Raw genomic sequence first — 14,969 nt, forward strand, 5'->3', positions numbered from 1 at the left:
GCACACACACAGCTGGTCGCAGTCTTCCCCACCATGGTGAGATATAGAATATCTCCATTTAAATCATCGTCATTCTTTGTAAATTGGCATCTGCACATTTTAATGTGCTCTGCGACACAGTTTCCCACATTGCTTTACCAGATCATAAAGAGGCGTGATTTGCTAGATGCACATTTTCTCCCTGCAGCTGGGCGACTTTTGCCAGGATGAATATGTGAGATGTTTTGCATGCTGGGAGAGTGGAACTGCCCCCAAGCCCAGCCTAGTCCAGCTCCCCCTGAAAAGAACTTCAGCTGAACTCTAGACAATCAGGGCAACAATTGCAGCTGGCATTTTGAAAGCTGTGTCATGCATTTTTATTACTTTAATGTGCTTAGGAAGAATTGAATTGCCCTTTTGCGTTTTAATGTCTTTATTCAAGGGTTGGATTGGGAGGGGGACTGTAGCATATCAGCAGACTAGTGGAAAAGTGATTTCCTTGATGTTTTTATAGAAAACTGTCCAACATGGCAGTGGCGTAGCGTGGGGGGTGCAGGGGGGGCCGGCCGCACCGGGCACAACATCTGGGGGTTAGGGTTAGGGGGCGCAAATCCACAGGTCAGGGGGCGCAAATCCACGGGTTAGGGGGCGCAAATTACCTGCCTTGCCCCGGGTGCTGACAACCCACGCTACGCCACTGCAACATGGGCCTGGAACAGGAGAGTCTTGCCGACTGCTGTGACTCATCCTAGCCTAGGAATGGTTGATAAGATTGGAAGAACTGCAGTTGTTGGTTTTTTAGATCTTAGAGTCATGCAAATATGGGTAAAAAAAGGTGAAATTCGTCAGATAAAATCAAGGGGCAGGGAGGTAAAGCTAGTTATGATTCAACATAAATGACATAAGAAACAATTCACACATGGTGTTTTAACTGCTGTTGGTTCAGTGTATTTGGTCCATCTTGACGTCTGTCAGTGATATGTTAGAATTGCTTCACACGTCAAAAAGCTGGTGATTTTGTAAAAAAAAAAATATCCACATTTTGTTCTTACTTTGCCTTCACATCAAATACCATACGTCTTCCTGTAGGTGGTGTGCAAAATTTTGACTGAATGGTGAATGATTCAGGCAGCAAAAGGGTAATTAATAAGGCAGCTCAGCACTAATACACCATAATGTATTGGGGTTAGCACAGATCTTTTGGTCTACATCTGCTATCAGCCCCAACTAGCATGGTGAATGGTTAAGGGTGATTGGAGTGATAGTTCATTACACTGGCTACCCCAGCCATAAAGGGTATGGAAAATAATATGTGTTATATCCTTGCTAAATGGGACGCGGGTGGCACTGTGGGTAAAACCTCAGCGCCTAGGACTTGCCGATCGCATGGTCGGCGGTTCGAATCCCCGCGGTGGGGTGCGCTCCCATTGCTTGGTCCCAGCGCCTGCCAACCTAGCAGTTCGAAAGCACCCTCGGGTGCAAGTAGATAAATAGGGACCGCTTACTAGCGGGAAGGTAAACGGCGTTTCTGTGTGCGGCTCTGGCTTGCCAGAGTAGCTTCCTCACGCTGGCCACGTGACCTGGAAGTGTCTGCGGACAGCGCTAGCTCCCGGCCTCTTGAGTGAGATGAGCGCACAACCCTAGAGTCTGGCAAGACTGGCCCGTACGGGCAGGGGTACCTTTACCTTTTATCCTTGCTAAAAGGGTAAACTATCGCACAGGTACACTCCAACTTAGATTTGCAATGAAGTGCAATATTTATATGCGAATACAGCCCCAAAGAGTGACCATCAGAAATCCTGCTAATCCACCTAGAGCCAAGATGGAAGTTCCTTTTTGTTCACAGATCAACTTCTTTGTCCAAAAGTGGGGGCTTGAGCAGGGGCTCGCCTCCTTACTCACCTTTTTCACTGATGACACTATGTGTTTGGGGGCAGAGGTGGCCGTGTCGCCACACCCCTCAGAAACTCTTGCCAGTTGCTAGGCAACTTTTTTTGTTTTAACCCAAGTGAAGTTTGCTCCACAAGGTCAGGTTATGCTTTCTCCTCTGTCTAGTTGCCAAAATTCCCACCCAACTTTCTGCGTGAAACAAAAGGTGGAAAAATCAAGAGAGACTCGCAAAAAACAGTATTGTATTTTCACATTGTTGGGAGCTTTTGGTGAAGGGTGGATAATAAATACTGTAATGTAATGGTTCTATGTATTCTCTCTCTCTCTCTCTCTCTCTCTCTCTCTCTCTCTCTCTCTCTCTCTCTCTCCCTTCTCAGGCTGGATACTTCCAGCTGCCTGATGGAGATTACTTCATTGAACCGGTGAAGAAATATCAGTCAGGAGAAGGCCCTTATGCCCATATAGTCTACAGGGCAAATGTCTTTCAGAAAGCTTTGCGGAAACGACGAGGCACCTGTTTGAAGGAGGAACAGACTTGTGGAGTGAATGGTACACGTTCAAACCTTTTTATTTTAATGCCTTTTCATTCAATAACCCAATCCCAAATATCTTATCTGGAGATAAACCTGTCCCCATGGCTGTTTCATGAAGCATCCGGCAAAAATACTCTAAAAATCTGGACTATTTTGAAACCAGTCATAGTTTCCCTCAGAGAATCCTGGGGGTGATAGTTTGGCAACAGTTGTGAAGAGTCAGAGTTCAGTTTTATGCGACTTTGACAGTTAAGGAGGTTTTAGATTAGTTAGTGTAGATCAGGACTGGGGACCCTGTGGCCTTCCTGATTGGGGGGGGGGAGGGGGACTCCAGTTCCCATCAGCCCCTGCCCAGAATGGCCAGTATTGAGAAATTATGGAAGTTGTCGTCCCATCCCTTATATAGATATGCCAGAAGTGATATGAGGAGTGCCTGAAAGAAAGTCACCAAGTACAACAGGTTTCTTCCTATGGTTTTGTCCCACATTCTGTGGTATAGTGGGGCAGTGGGGCAAATGGACTAGAGACTAGGAACATCAGGGTAATTAAAAGTCCGTGGGAAGTGAGTGAGATGATAGTAAGGCTTTTGTGCTTGCTTGTAACAGATTAGCATATGAAAAGTCAGAGAATGTGGGGGGAAATTATGCAAGGCTAGGTACTTCTTTCCTTTTCTTTGATGAGGTTCCCACACTAGCCCTTTAAATGAAAACACTTCATTGCAATTGCAATGCTGTTCACGTTTCTAATTCAAAGTGAAAGGTGGCTTTTTAAATGGCTGAAGATCTTTTGTTAAAGCTCAGTATTTTCTGCAAGTTGTTCCTATTGTGTCAGAAGTAAGGGCTGTTGAGTTGAATGGAGTTTACTCCCAGGAAATTATGCACAGGATTGCAGTCATGCTGATCCTAATAAACTGGATATTAAGCTACTTACTGCTGCTCTTCAGTGTGCCTGTATAGGGCTTGGCTACGGGAGCTGTCACAATATGCTCCTGCACTTCAAAGCATGCAGAACCCCTGGATTGTAGGCCAAACAGGACCACAGCTAGATTGGCCCTCAGGGTCCCCTCCTGCCCATGAGCTTCTTGGTGGGGAACAGCAGAAGGGGAAGGGCTTTGATGCCCTGCAAAGCATAGGTGACTTTAGGCCAGCCACTGTTTCTCAGCCTGACCTACATCACAAGGTTGTTGTGAGGATCAAATGCGAAGAAGGAAAACCAAGTACACTGTATTGAGCGCCTTGGAATAAAGATGGAATATAAATGAAAAATAAATAAAGGCAGCTCTTACCTTTGTAAGAGGATCAAATGTGTTCCTTGAAAATATTTAAGAAGCTCTGATGCATCTTGCAGTTGCATATACAGTGGTACTTCAGGTTAAGTACTTAATTCGTTCCGGAGGTCCGTACTTAACCTGAAACTGTTCTTAACCTGAAGCACCACTTTAGCTAATTGGGTCTCCCACTGCTGCCGCACCTCCAAAGCACTATTTCTGGGTTAGTGGAGTCTGTAACCTGAAGAGTATGTAACCTGAAGCGTATGTAACCTGAGGTACCACTGTATGCCATTTTCAGGATGCCATCACATTTTGAAGTTTGAGGGTTTTGGATAGTCACCTGCAGGTGAGGGTGCATATTGAACTTCTGTTTACTGTTGGGGCTCTTTTTTTGCAAGGTTACTGAGTCCTCCCTCCCCACCTTTGCACAATCTGAACAAGTAAAGGGTATTTTTGTCCAGGGCAGCTGTGTACCAGCTCCATCTGGTACGTAGGCTGAGACCCTATCTGCCCGCGGACTGCCTCGCCAGAGTGGTGCATGCTCTGGTTATCTCCCGCTTGGACTACTGCAATGGGCTCTACGTGGGGCTACCTTTGAAGGTGACCCGGAAACTACAACTAATCCAGAATGCAGCAGCCAGACTGGTGACTGGGAACGGCCGCCGAGACCATATAACACCGGTCTCGAAAGACCTACATTGGCTCCCAGTACGTTTCCGAGCACAATTCAAAGTGTTGGTGCTGACCTTTAAAGCCCTAAACGGCCTCGGTCCAGTATACCTGAAGGAGCGTCTCCACCTCCATCGTTCTACCCGGAAACTGAGGTCCAGCGCCGAGGGCCTTCTGGCGGTTCCCTCACTGCGAGAAGCCAAGTTACAGGGAACCAGGCAGAGGGCCTTCTTGGTAGTGGCGCCCGCCCTGTGGAACACCCTCCCACCAGATGTCAAAGAGAACAACAACTACCAGACTTTTAGAAGACATCTGAAGGCAGCCCTGTTTAGGGAAGCTTTTAATGTTGGATGCATCATAGTATTTTAATATTCTTTTGGAAGCCGCCCAGAGTGGCTGGGGAAACCCAGCCAGATGGGCAGGGTATAAATAATAAATTATTATTATTATTATTATTATTATTATTATTATTATTATTATTATTTCAGAGTTGTCGTTGCTTTATAAATTCTACGGCACTTTGTGACACACAAATGGAGTTACTGAAAATTAGATCTCTGCCTCTGTCTCCATGTGTCCGGGATTGTGTGTCTCTGCATATGTCAAGGGGGTGTTGTGTGATTGTATGTGGTTCTGGCCCCACCCAACAATGCCTTCTACTGTAGTAATGGCTGTCAGCAGTCCCAAAAAGGTTCCCCAACCCTGCACGACACCATTGTGGGCTATGCCGTTTGTGCTCTGGATAAATATCAACAGAATCGCAATCACCTGCTGTGGGGTTCCAGACATTCTGAATTAAAATTCAGGGAATTCCAAGCATACTGAATTAGCATGCCTGATGTGCCCCAAATCCTCTCCCTGGAAATGATTTAAAAAAGGGGTAGGTCTGTATGCAAGCTAAAGAAAAAACAGGAGGTGATCATGCATGAGAGGATATTCTTTCTTTTTCTAAAATAACTGGAGAAAAACAATAACAAGCATGCATAAGGCAATGTCTGGAACACTAGGTTTTTCTGTGCAGAATGGGCTCGGCAGCTCACGAACCATTGACTTTTGATGTCCTTTTGCTCACATTCTGAAAAGTTCATCTTGCATTTCCTGAGATAATTATCTAGTTTTCGTGGTTACTGGGGCCTGCTTTGAATGGACATTTTCGGAATTGCTAAAGCATAGGAAATGAGATTCACAAAAAGTCACCTAAATGATTGTAATATTTTTTAAAAAACCTAAACTCCTGTGTGACTTCATTAGAATATGCTAGGCTGTGGTTTGCTTTCTCCCCTGCTCATGAAAATGATATGAGAAATTGAGTCAGTTACTTGAAAGCTAAATGCCCAGGTGGCACAAATATGCCTACCAATTAAGAAATATTGAATTGTGTTAAATGTGTGCTCCACACAGCAATCTCTCTCCTTTTAGATAGGATCTCCAGAGAGTGAGCCAGACTGAAACCACAATGGGTGTGTGAATGTGGAGTGTGTGCACCAGCCTTTCCCTCCTGCACCAGAAATTGTCCCTGAAGGGAGCCGTAAATCCCACTTTGAGCTCCTTGGAGAAAAAGCTGAGATACCTCAGTTGGTTAGAGCATGATGCTGACAACGTCAAGGTTGCAGGTTTGATCCCCCTAAGGGGCAGTTGCATATTCCTGCATTGCAGGGGGTTGGACTTGATGATTCTCAGGGTCCCTTCCAACTCTCTGAGATTCCATGAGATAAGTACAACAAATAAAGAGTAATTAAATAGTATAATTCCAAGTATACCCATGGGTCCCAAAAGTTTGGTGACCCCTGTTAAACCAGACTTTAAGTAGGACATGTGGCCACCCTCTGTCACTCTATCAAAGAAAGACAGAGCAGAAGGATCGAAGAGGCATCCCAACTGCTTCCCATAATAAGGATGGCAGAAGCATTCCTGCAGTCATCTGTGGCATCATCCATGGTGTGGTGCGTTTCTGGAGAGTTTGGAGCTCTGTTCCAGAATATTTGTGGTATGGTTTAAGCTAGGCAGCAGTTCTCAACCTGTGGGTCCCCAGATGTTGTTGGACTACAACTCCCACCATCCCTGAGCTCTGGCCTTGCTAGCTAGGGGTGATGGGAGTTGTAGTTCAACAACATCTGGGGACCCACAGGTTGAGAAAGGCTGAGCTAGAGGCTATTCTGTTTTCTGCCCCCCTCCCATCCTACCATGCTTGAATTCGTAGCACAAAACTCAGCCACAACCTTAAAAACTTGGCTGGGGAAAGTAGAAGTGTGGTATGCACAGTTCAACACACTGGATATTGTCTGTGCCGTTAGGCTATTATGCTCCTGTATTTGAGGTCATTTATTCAAATGCAGGCACTCTGTCATTGAAGAAGGGAAAATCACAAAGCTCCAGTCACCCTTGTGTGTGAAAATGAGTAGTTTACACAAACTATTAAAAAGAAGTTATTATCATCGAGAAGCATTCTTCATGTGTTAAGTGGGCTGATTCATATTGGTGTGATTCAAACCTACCCTCCATCAAAAATGAGTTGTCTACACAAATTACTACTAGGCCTACACAATGTAGGAAGAGCAACAACATGCCCTTTGCCGAGTGCTTAGGTAAGGCAAAGTGTCAAAATTCTGGGTTTTCTGGTTCATTCCGTATTATGGTGTCTAGAACCATTATGCAATTTCTTTTTTAATGGGGAAGTGAATGGAGAGTTCAAGTATAGAGCTGGAAGCCAGCAGAAGTTATCTTTGTGGTTTGTTTGTTTTTGTTAATGATGGAGATGTGTAAAACCGAACAATGAAACTTGTGAATCTCAGGCCTCTTAAATGTCCCAGATTATCTGTCAGGGAGGTCTGTTACACAAATGAATTCAAAGGCAGAAAATTCACCAGCATCACTTGCAGGTTAAATTTTTTCTCCATCCTCACCCTCTGCCCCTGCACAGTCCTCTCTTGTCTCCTAACTCAATATACGATAGGTTGTTCAACCTTGAAATTCAAATCTCCTGGTTTCTTGGTGAGAGGGAAGGCTTGGAGTGCACAGACCCTATGATCCCCACTTAATGGCTCAGCAGTCTGCTGGTGAGTCAAGGTGAGAGATAGCTCTTAATCTGCATGCAGGCACTGCGTTCACACTTGAGTGGTTCATGCCCTATGCATTTACACAGTTCTGAAAGTGCTTAGCTTTCCAGGGTGTACCTCATTGATGGAGTGGGGATGTCTGATATGATCTCAGGGTCCAGGTAGGATCACATGACCTTTTCCTCCCTATTTCCTTCCTCTGTCTTGAGCACCTCAATGTCAGGAACATGGCCTCCCAGAGCGCAGGGGATGAGTTAGACTCAGAGATTGAACTAAGTGAACAAGGGTCCGACTCTGCAGATGAGAACTGGCTGACAGAATTGAGACAGGGCAGCTCGAGCCCCCTTCACAGGGAAGACTCTATTAACTCTCAAGAGGAGGAGGAGTTGGAAGGCAGCCAGAACATTGCTAGGCAACCAGCAGATAAGAAGAGGTCTGAGTCTGTGTCAAGTCAGTGGGGAGTAGGGGGGAGGTCAGCCTCTCAGTCCCCATTCTAGGTGTTTGGATAAAATCAGAAGGCAGCGGAAGGGCAAGAGGGGAAAGGCGGGAGTCTGGTGTCCTTCCTGCTGTGGGAAAGGCATAACTTCAGACAGACCAACAAACGTAAATGCGAGCAGGTGAGAAGCCAGGTTCTGGATGTGTCTTTTTGTAAATAAACATACATAAAATTGCCGGAGAGTCATGAATTCTTATTGAGGCTTGCTTGCCTGCCAAAGATCATTACACTCAATCTCAAAAGATAAAGTGACACAGTAGAGGAGTGCAGCTCTAGGACATTTCCAACCACACAAGCAAGAGCAATGATATCATCTGCTGGATTGAGGCTGTCGGGTGTAATTGTGAGAAATAAGCAAAGAGGGCTGTCAGGGAATGGGGAAAACAATCAAGCCACAATCCTCCTCTTTAATAGAGGTTCCTGTTCCATGTTTGCAGTTTAAATGGTTACACAGCTCTGCAAGATGGTTTGGAATTCTAATGGAAAGGCAAAGGTTGCGGTTTAGTTCAGGGGTGTAGCATGGGGGGGTGCCAGAGAGGCCATGGGACTGGGCGCAGATTTTTGAGGGAGCGCTCCTCTCCCGGGCCTTGAAGGAACCAAAATCTGTGGAGAGGAGCTCTGGGTTGGGCTCATATGCTTGGCTATTATGCCACCGCATATCTTAAACCAAGTTTGAAACAGATTTAAATTTGTAGTGCAGATACCTCACAGCCTCTCACAAATGAGGACAACAGTCCACACACCCCACCATCCTAGGCCTAGGGGGCTCAGAGGACCCACTGCAAATCCTGCCTCCGATTTATGAAATACTGTCTTGTTATTTTCCTCCTTGTACGTGATCTAATAAAAACCCCTCTTCATCCAAGCTGTCCTGAAATTGGCATTGAGCCAAATCTGCAGCAGACAGGACACACAATTCTCTTCAAATCATTTCCACCCTCCCCTAGCTAAGACTCCCCAGCTCCTTTGGGTCAAATTCCTCCTGAATTAGTCATGGACAGAATTAGTGAAGGACAGCTGTTTCACCCTAATTGCCTGGGGAAATGGAGGTTTTGTCACTCACTGTAGTTGGGCTCCACTTCCTTCTTTTTTAAAAAAAATTCTCTTGCCAAGATAAACATTAAAAATGGCAAACTGGTCTGCCGAGTCTCACTTGGAAGGAAAAGAGATGATCATCATGTGTAAGGAGGATAATCAGTAACTGTATATCTTTATCCCAGTCCAAATTTTCGGGAATGTTTGCAGAAACCTTTTCACTCAACAGGAATGGGGTCAAGTCCCAGAGCTCTACAACCAGTGGTGAAGTGATCTGGGGTCAAAGACCTTTGACTGTTTCTGCAGCAGGGTCCCTGCAGGGCCCCTGTCTCCACTGTCTTAGAGCTGCTCAATCAGCATGAAAGGGAAAACATGCTTAGCCAAAGCTAAGCATGTCGGAAAACTGAAACACATTTATGTTTCAAGCGAATGGTGTGAAAGTTCTGTTATGTACGATGGAGTGTCATGGGAACTTCATGGAAAACACAACTTATATATATAATATATATATATATATATTATATATTTGCCCATATATTTGTATCTCTTGCTGAAAGGAAGCACATGCAGATGTCCATTAATTGCACAATCTATCCCTTATTATCGGGACACGGATGGCACTGTGGGTTAAACCACAGAGCCTAGGACTTGCCGATCAGAAGGTCAGTAGTTTGAATCCCCGCGACGGGGTGAGCTCCCATTGCTCGGTCCCTGCTCCTGCCAACCTAGCAATTCGAAAGCACATCAAAGTGCAAGTAGATAAATAGGTACCGCTCCAGCGGGAAGGTAAATGGCGTTTCCATGCGCTGCTCTGGTCACCAGAAGCAGCTTAGTCATGCTGGCCACATGACCTGGAAGCTATACGCCGGTTCCCTCAGTCAATAAAGCGAGATGAGCGCCGCAACCCCAGAGTTGGTCACGACTGGACCTAATGGTCAGGGGCCCCTTTACCTTCACCTTATCCCTTATTATCAAATGATTGTACAATGATAAGGTTATTGTATCATCTTAGAAGGGGCATGGCGGTGACTATCAGGCAGAATGCCACTCACTTTGGCATCTGGTCCCTGGAAGGTTGCCCAGAAGGGAACCTGGCCCTCAGGCTGAAATAGGTTCCCTTCTCCTGCCCTAGAGTATCAATACATCAACATCCATATTTCTTAAATTTCTGATAGATGAAGCACATTGTTTGGGGAGGTCATCCCATGTGCTACTGCAGGAGCTTCTGTGCGCAGAGCAGCGTCAGAGTTGAGCGATTGGCCGCACCCTGAAGTGAGCCAGGGGCTGAGAACCAGAAGCTGGGGGGACAAGTCAGCAGTCGAGCACTCAAAGGGCCAAGGCAGGAGCAAGGAACAAGCCAGGGATAAAGGATGAACCAAGAGAAAGTGTTCAGGAGTAAGCCTGGAGTCCCAAAAATTCTTTAGGAAAAGGTGCTAAGCGTGTTGTTGTTGTTGTTTAGTCATTTAGTTGTGTCTGACTCTTCGTGACCCCATGGACCAGAGCACGCCAGGCACTCTTCCACTGCCTCCTGTGTTTGGTCAAACTCATGCTGGTAGCTTCAAGAACACTGTCCAACCACCTCGTCCTCTGTCGCCCCCTTCTCCTTGTGCCCTCCATCTTTCCCAACATCAGGGTCTTTTCCAGGGAGTCTTCTCTTCTCATGAGGCGGCCAAAGTATTGGAGCCTCAGCTTCAGGATCTGTCCTTCCAGTCAGCACTCAGGGCTGATTTCCTTCAGAATGGATAGGTTTGTTCTTCTTGCAGTCCATGGGACTCTCAAGAGTCTCCTCCAGCACCATAATTCAAAAGCATCAATTCTTTGGCGATCTGCCTTCTTTATGGTCCAGCTCTCACCTCCATACATCACTACTGGGATGGGGGATCCCAAAACCAGTGGGCATGCAATGCTGGCTTTTTCAGGTAGCATGGATGTGTGGGGTGTGATGATCTCTTATTTGAATGCCTGGTATGTGCAAGGGTTCGTTTCAGGCATAGAAACACATTGTATGAGTCTGTTACCATGATGCTGTTCCCTCTGCCCATGTTCAATCGATCCAAATCATGTCTGCAACGAGCTAAGGAACCCAAAGGCTTTTCTCCCCCACTCTAGGCAGTGGGAGAAGGTGTTGTGCGAGTTGTTAAAAAGGAACCTGATTACGAGTCTCTGGGAAATTAATGAGTGTACAGTTCGCAATATTTTCTACTCCATTCAGTCATCACCACCTTCATTATCACATTGTGAGAAGAAAGCAGGATGTTCCTTGAAATTAAGAAGATGATAGCATGTTGGAAATTAGGGGTGCCAGCATTCGGGATGCGTTTTCATCATCGCTGTTTTCTTTGCAAGATTACGAGTTTGATTAGCTGCGCAGAAGCTCTGTCATCTTCACGAAAATTGTTACAATAAGCATATGAGCTCCCTATACAATTTCAGCTTTCGCTGGAACAATATTGAAACGACTTTAATTATTCTTCCTTGCAAGTATTATCTTTCCCCATCATTTCTCCCTTACTGTTTGAAAGTCAGAAAAATGGCAAAAGAAAAGTCTCTGTATAAGACAGCGTTCTGTGTTGTGTGGGTATGTGTGTGGGTGTTGTTGTTGCAAAGCTCACACACTTAAGACAGCCAGATGTGACAGACACTGCTTGATACTCCTGTTGCAGTGAGTGAAATATTTGCCACAAACTCATGTCACATCCACACCATACATTCAAATCACTCTTATACCACTTTAACCACCCTGGAGAATGCTGGGAATTGTAGTTTGTTTAAGGTGCTGGGAACTGTGGACTTGTGACGTCAGCACCCTTAACAAACTTCAGTTCCCAGCATTCTTTGGGGGAAGCCATGACTCTTAAAGTGGTATAAGAGTTCTTTCAAAGAGTCATAGAGTTGGAAGGGTCCCCCAAAGGTTTTGTAGTCCAACCACCTGCAATGCAGGAATCTCAAGCATCCATGACAGATGGATTTGATATCCCGCTTTATCACTACCCAAAGGAGTCTCAAAGCAGCTAACATTCTCCTTTCCCTTCCTCCCCCACAACAAACACTCTGTGAGGTGAGTGGGGCTGAGAGACTTCAAAGAAGTATGACTAGCCAAGGGTCACCCAGCAGCTGCATGTGGAGGAGCGGGGAAGCGAACCCGGTTCACCAGATTACGAGTCCATTGCTCTTAACCACTACACCACACTGGCCATCCAACCTCTGCTTAAAAACCTCCAAGGAAGGAGAACCCATAACCTCCTGAGGGAGCCCGCTCCATTGTCTAACAGCTCTTACTGACAGAAAGTTCTTCCTGAATCCATTGGTCCAAGTCCTAGCCTCTGGAGTAGGAGAAAACAAGCTTGCTCCATCTTCCATGAGACAACCCTTGAGATATTTGAAGATAGCTATCTTATCTCCTCTCAGTGTCCTCTTTTCCAAGCTAAACATACCCACCTCCCTCAACTGTTCCTCATAAGGCTTGGTTTCCAGACCCTTGATCATTTTGGTTGCCCTCCTCTGCACACATTCCAGCTTGTCAACGTCCTCAGATTTCTCTGCAGGTTTTAGAACTTGTTTTGGTTTCATGGTATCACTCTGCTGGATTTTGTTAGGTTTATAGCTGCTGTTTCTGTGCTTTTATCTTTTTTTTAAGCTTTTTATAATAATTGTACGATTGATGGTACAGCACCCTGGAACTTTCATACTGAAGGGCAGATTGTAAGTGATCGTAATAATCATTATTATTATATCACATCATGCTGGCTTATATAAAAGAACTCCGCAGAATGGTTTGCATAATAACACAGGAGGAGGGGAATGGAGAAGCTAGTTAAATAACCATTTTGCTTCCCTAAAAGATACATTACTTTACTGGAGGCAATATGATTCTGAATTCCAGTTGCTGGGAATCATGAGTTCTGTTGTTCTTAGGTTCTGATTTTGGGCTTTCCATAGACATGTAGTTAGCCACTGTAAGAACAGCATGTTGAATGTCCCCTCTGCATGAAATACCGTATTTTTTGCTCTATAAGACTCACTTTTTCCCTCCTAAAAAGTAAGGGGAAATGTGTGTGCGTCTTATGGAGCGAATGCAAGCTGTGCAGCAATCCCAGAAGCCAGAACAGCAAAAGAGATCGCTGCTTTCGCTGCACAGCGATCCCTCTTGTTGTTTTGGCTTCTGAGATTCAGAATATATTTTTTTTTCTTGTTTTCCTCCTCCGAAAACTAGGTGCATCTTATGGTCTGGTGCGTCTTATAGAGCAAAAAATACGGTATATATTTAACTTTGTGGTGTTTTGCCTTCAATATATTCTTCCAATCTTACCTTGCTCACTGGCCATTCCTCGCTTTACAGCTGTGCCTATGTTCCTGATATATCAGAGCAAAAGATAAGCGGTTTGCTAAACCATGTGTATGTGTGTATCATAAACATCTGAGCAAGCGCCGTTTTCCATTTTAAACTCTCTTACAGCACCACCTGACTGCAGGAATGAAATGGAATGTGCTTCTGCTACTATGATACTAAAAATATTAGGCCAGATTCAACTAAGGTGTTGCACACTAGCAGAAGCCAGAGCAATGGGCCGCCCCCCTACACAAGGGCAACTGTAAAGTCCTGCAGAAATGAAGCAAGAGGGAAACTAATGAAGTTATCCATAGAGCTGCAGGGATGACTTTTGTAGATGAGTACATTACAAATTGGGATGCAGGTGGCACTGTGGTCTAAACCACTGAGCGTAGGGCTTGCCAGTCGGAAGGTCAGCGGTTCGAATCCCCACGACGGGGTGAGCTCCCGTTGTTCAGTCCCAGCTCCTGCCAACCTAGCAGTTCGAAAGCATGTCAAGTGCAAGTAGATAAATAGGTACTGCTCTGGCGGGAAGGTAAATGGCATTTCCGTGCACTGCTCTGGTTTGCCAGAAGCGACTTAGTCATGCTGGCTACATGACCCGGAAGCTGTCTGCAGACAAACGCCAGCTCTCTCAGCCAGTAAAGCAAGATGAGCGCGGCAACCCCAGAGTTGTCCGCGACTGGACTTAACAGTTAGGGGTCCCTTTACCTTTACCTTTTACATTACAAAAAGGGCTTCTTTTCTGCAGCAGCTGAAGAGACAGTCATTCCGGAATCCTGTTCCAAAAAGGGGAGGGAAATGAGCCAGTGACCGCTCTCTCCCATCTGTTGTTATCTCTGCACCAAAGTCCAGTGATTCAGCTTTGTTCCATATGTTATGCACATGGCGTTGTATCCCAAGACAGGGGCACTTCTGCCCACTGGTTTCCTTTTCCAAACTGGTTTCCAGAATAACGTTTCAGGTTTCAGAGGAGATGGTTGCACACTCTCTGAGGCTGCCTTGAATACAGCTATGCCCTGTTCTCTTATAAAGTTGCCTAGTGTTGTGTTCGCCATACTAGGCTGCTCAACACTTCAAGAGTTTTCCTTCCCAAATGCCTTTTGTCGGCGATGTGTCTACATGGCAGTGCTGCCGTTTTGTATGTACGGTATGTGTGCTTGCTTCTTTGTTTTAAAGCCCAGATTTGGAGCCATGGAAGCGTTTTAGGAAGTGGACTGCAAGCTATGAAAAGCCTCATCAATTTTGTCAGGCTACACAGAGATAAATTCATGCAAGCTGTGATTACAATGGGACAAGGAGAAAAGACACCAAATGTTTCAGTGTGGGCAGGATCCCGACCTCTCCATCCCTTCCTTCCCCTGGTTTGCCGTGTCCTTCCCACCCCCCCAACCAAATAAAGGTAAAGGTAAAGGGACCCCTAACCATTAGGTCCAGTCATGACCGACTCTGGGGTTGCGGCGCTCATCTTGCTTTATTGGCCAAGGGAGCCAGCGTACAACTTCCGGGTCATGTGGCCAGCATGACTAAGCCGCTTCGGGCGAACCAGAGCATCGCACGGAAATGCCGTTTACCTTCCCGCCAGAGTGGTACCTATTTATCTACTTGCACTTTTACGTGCTTTCGAACTGCTAGGTTGGCAGGAGCAGGGACCGAGCAACGGGAGCTCACCCCATCGCGGTGATTCGAACCGCCAGCCTTCTGATCAGCA

At 45.8% G+C, this 14,969-nt stretch overlaps 1 protein-coding gene across 1 annotated transcript in view; it reads left to right on the forward strand.

Annotated features, from left to right (window-relative positions):
• The window catches only part of ADAMTS12 (ADAM metallopeptidase with thrombospondin type 1 motif 12), a 114,750-nt gene that overhangs the window by 29,451 nt on the left and 70,330 nt on the right, over window positions 1–14,969 (forward strand). The window contains exon 3 of the mRNA XM_083465688.1: window positions 2,247–2,418. Coding sequence (XP_083321814.1) covers window positions 2,247–2,418 — 172 coding nt within the window. The remainder of the gene's footprint in view (window positions 1–2,246; window positions 2,419–14,969) is intronic.

The sequence above is a fragment of the Podarcis liolepis genome (genome assembly GCF_965112155.1).
Source record: "Podarcis liolepis genome assembly, chromosome: 11".
Taxonomy (NCBI): domain Eukaryota; kingdom Metazoa; phylum Chordata; class Lepidosauria; order Squamata; family Lacertidae; genus Podarcis; species Podarcis liolepis.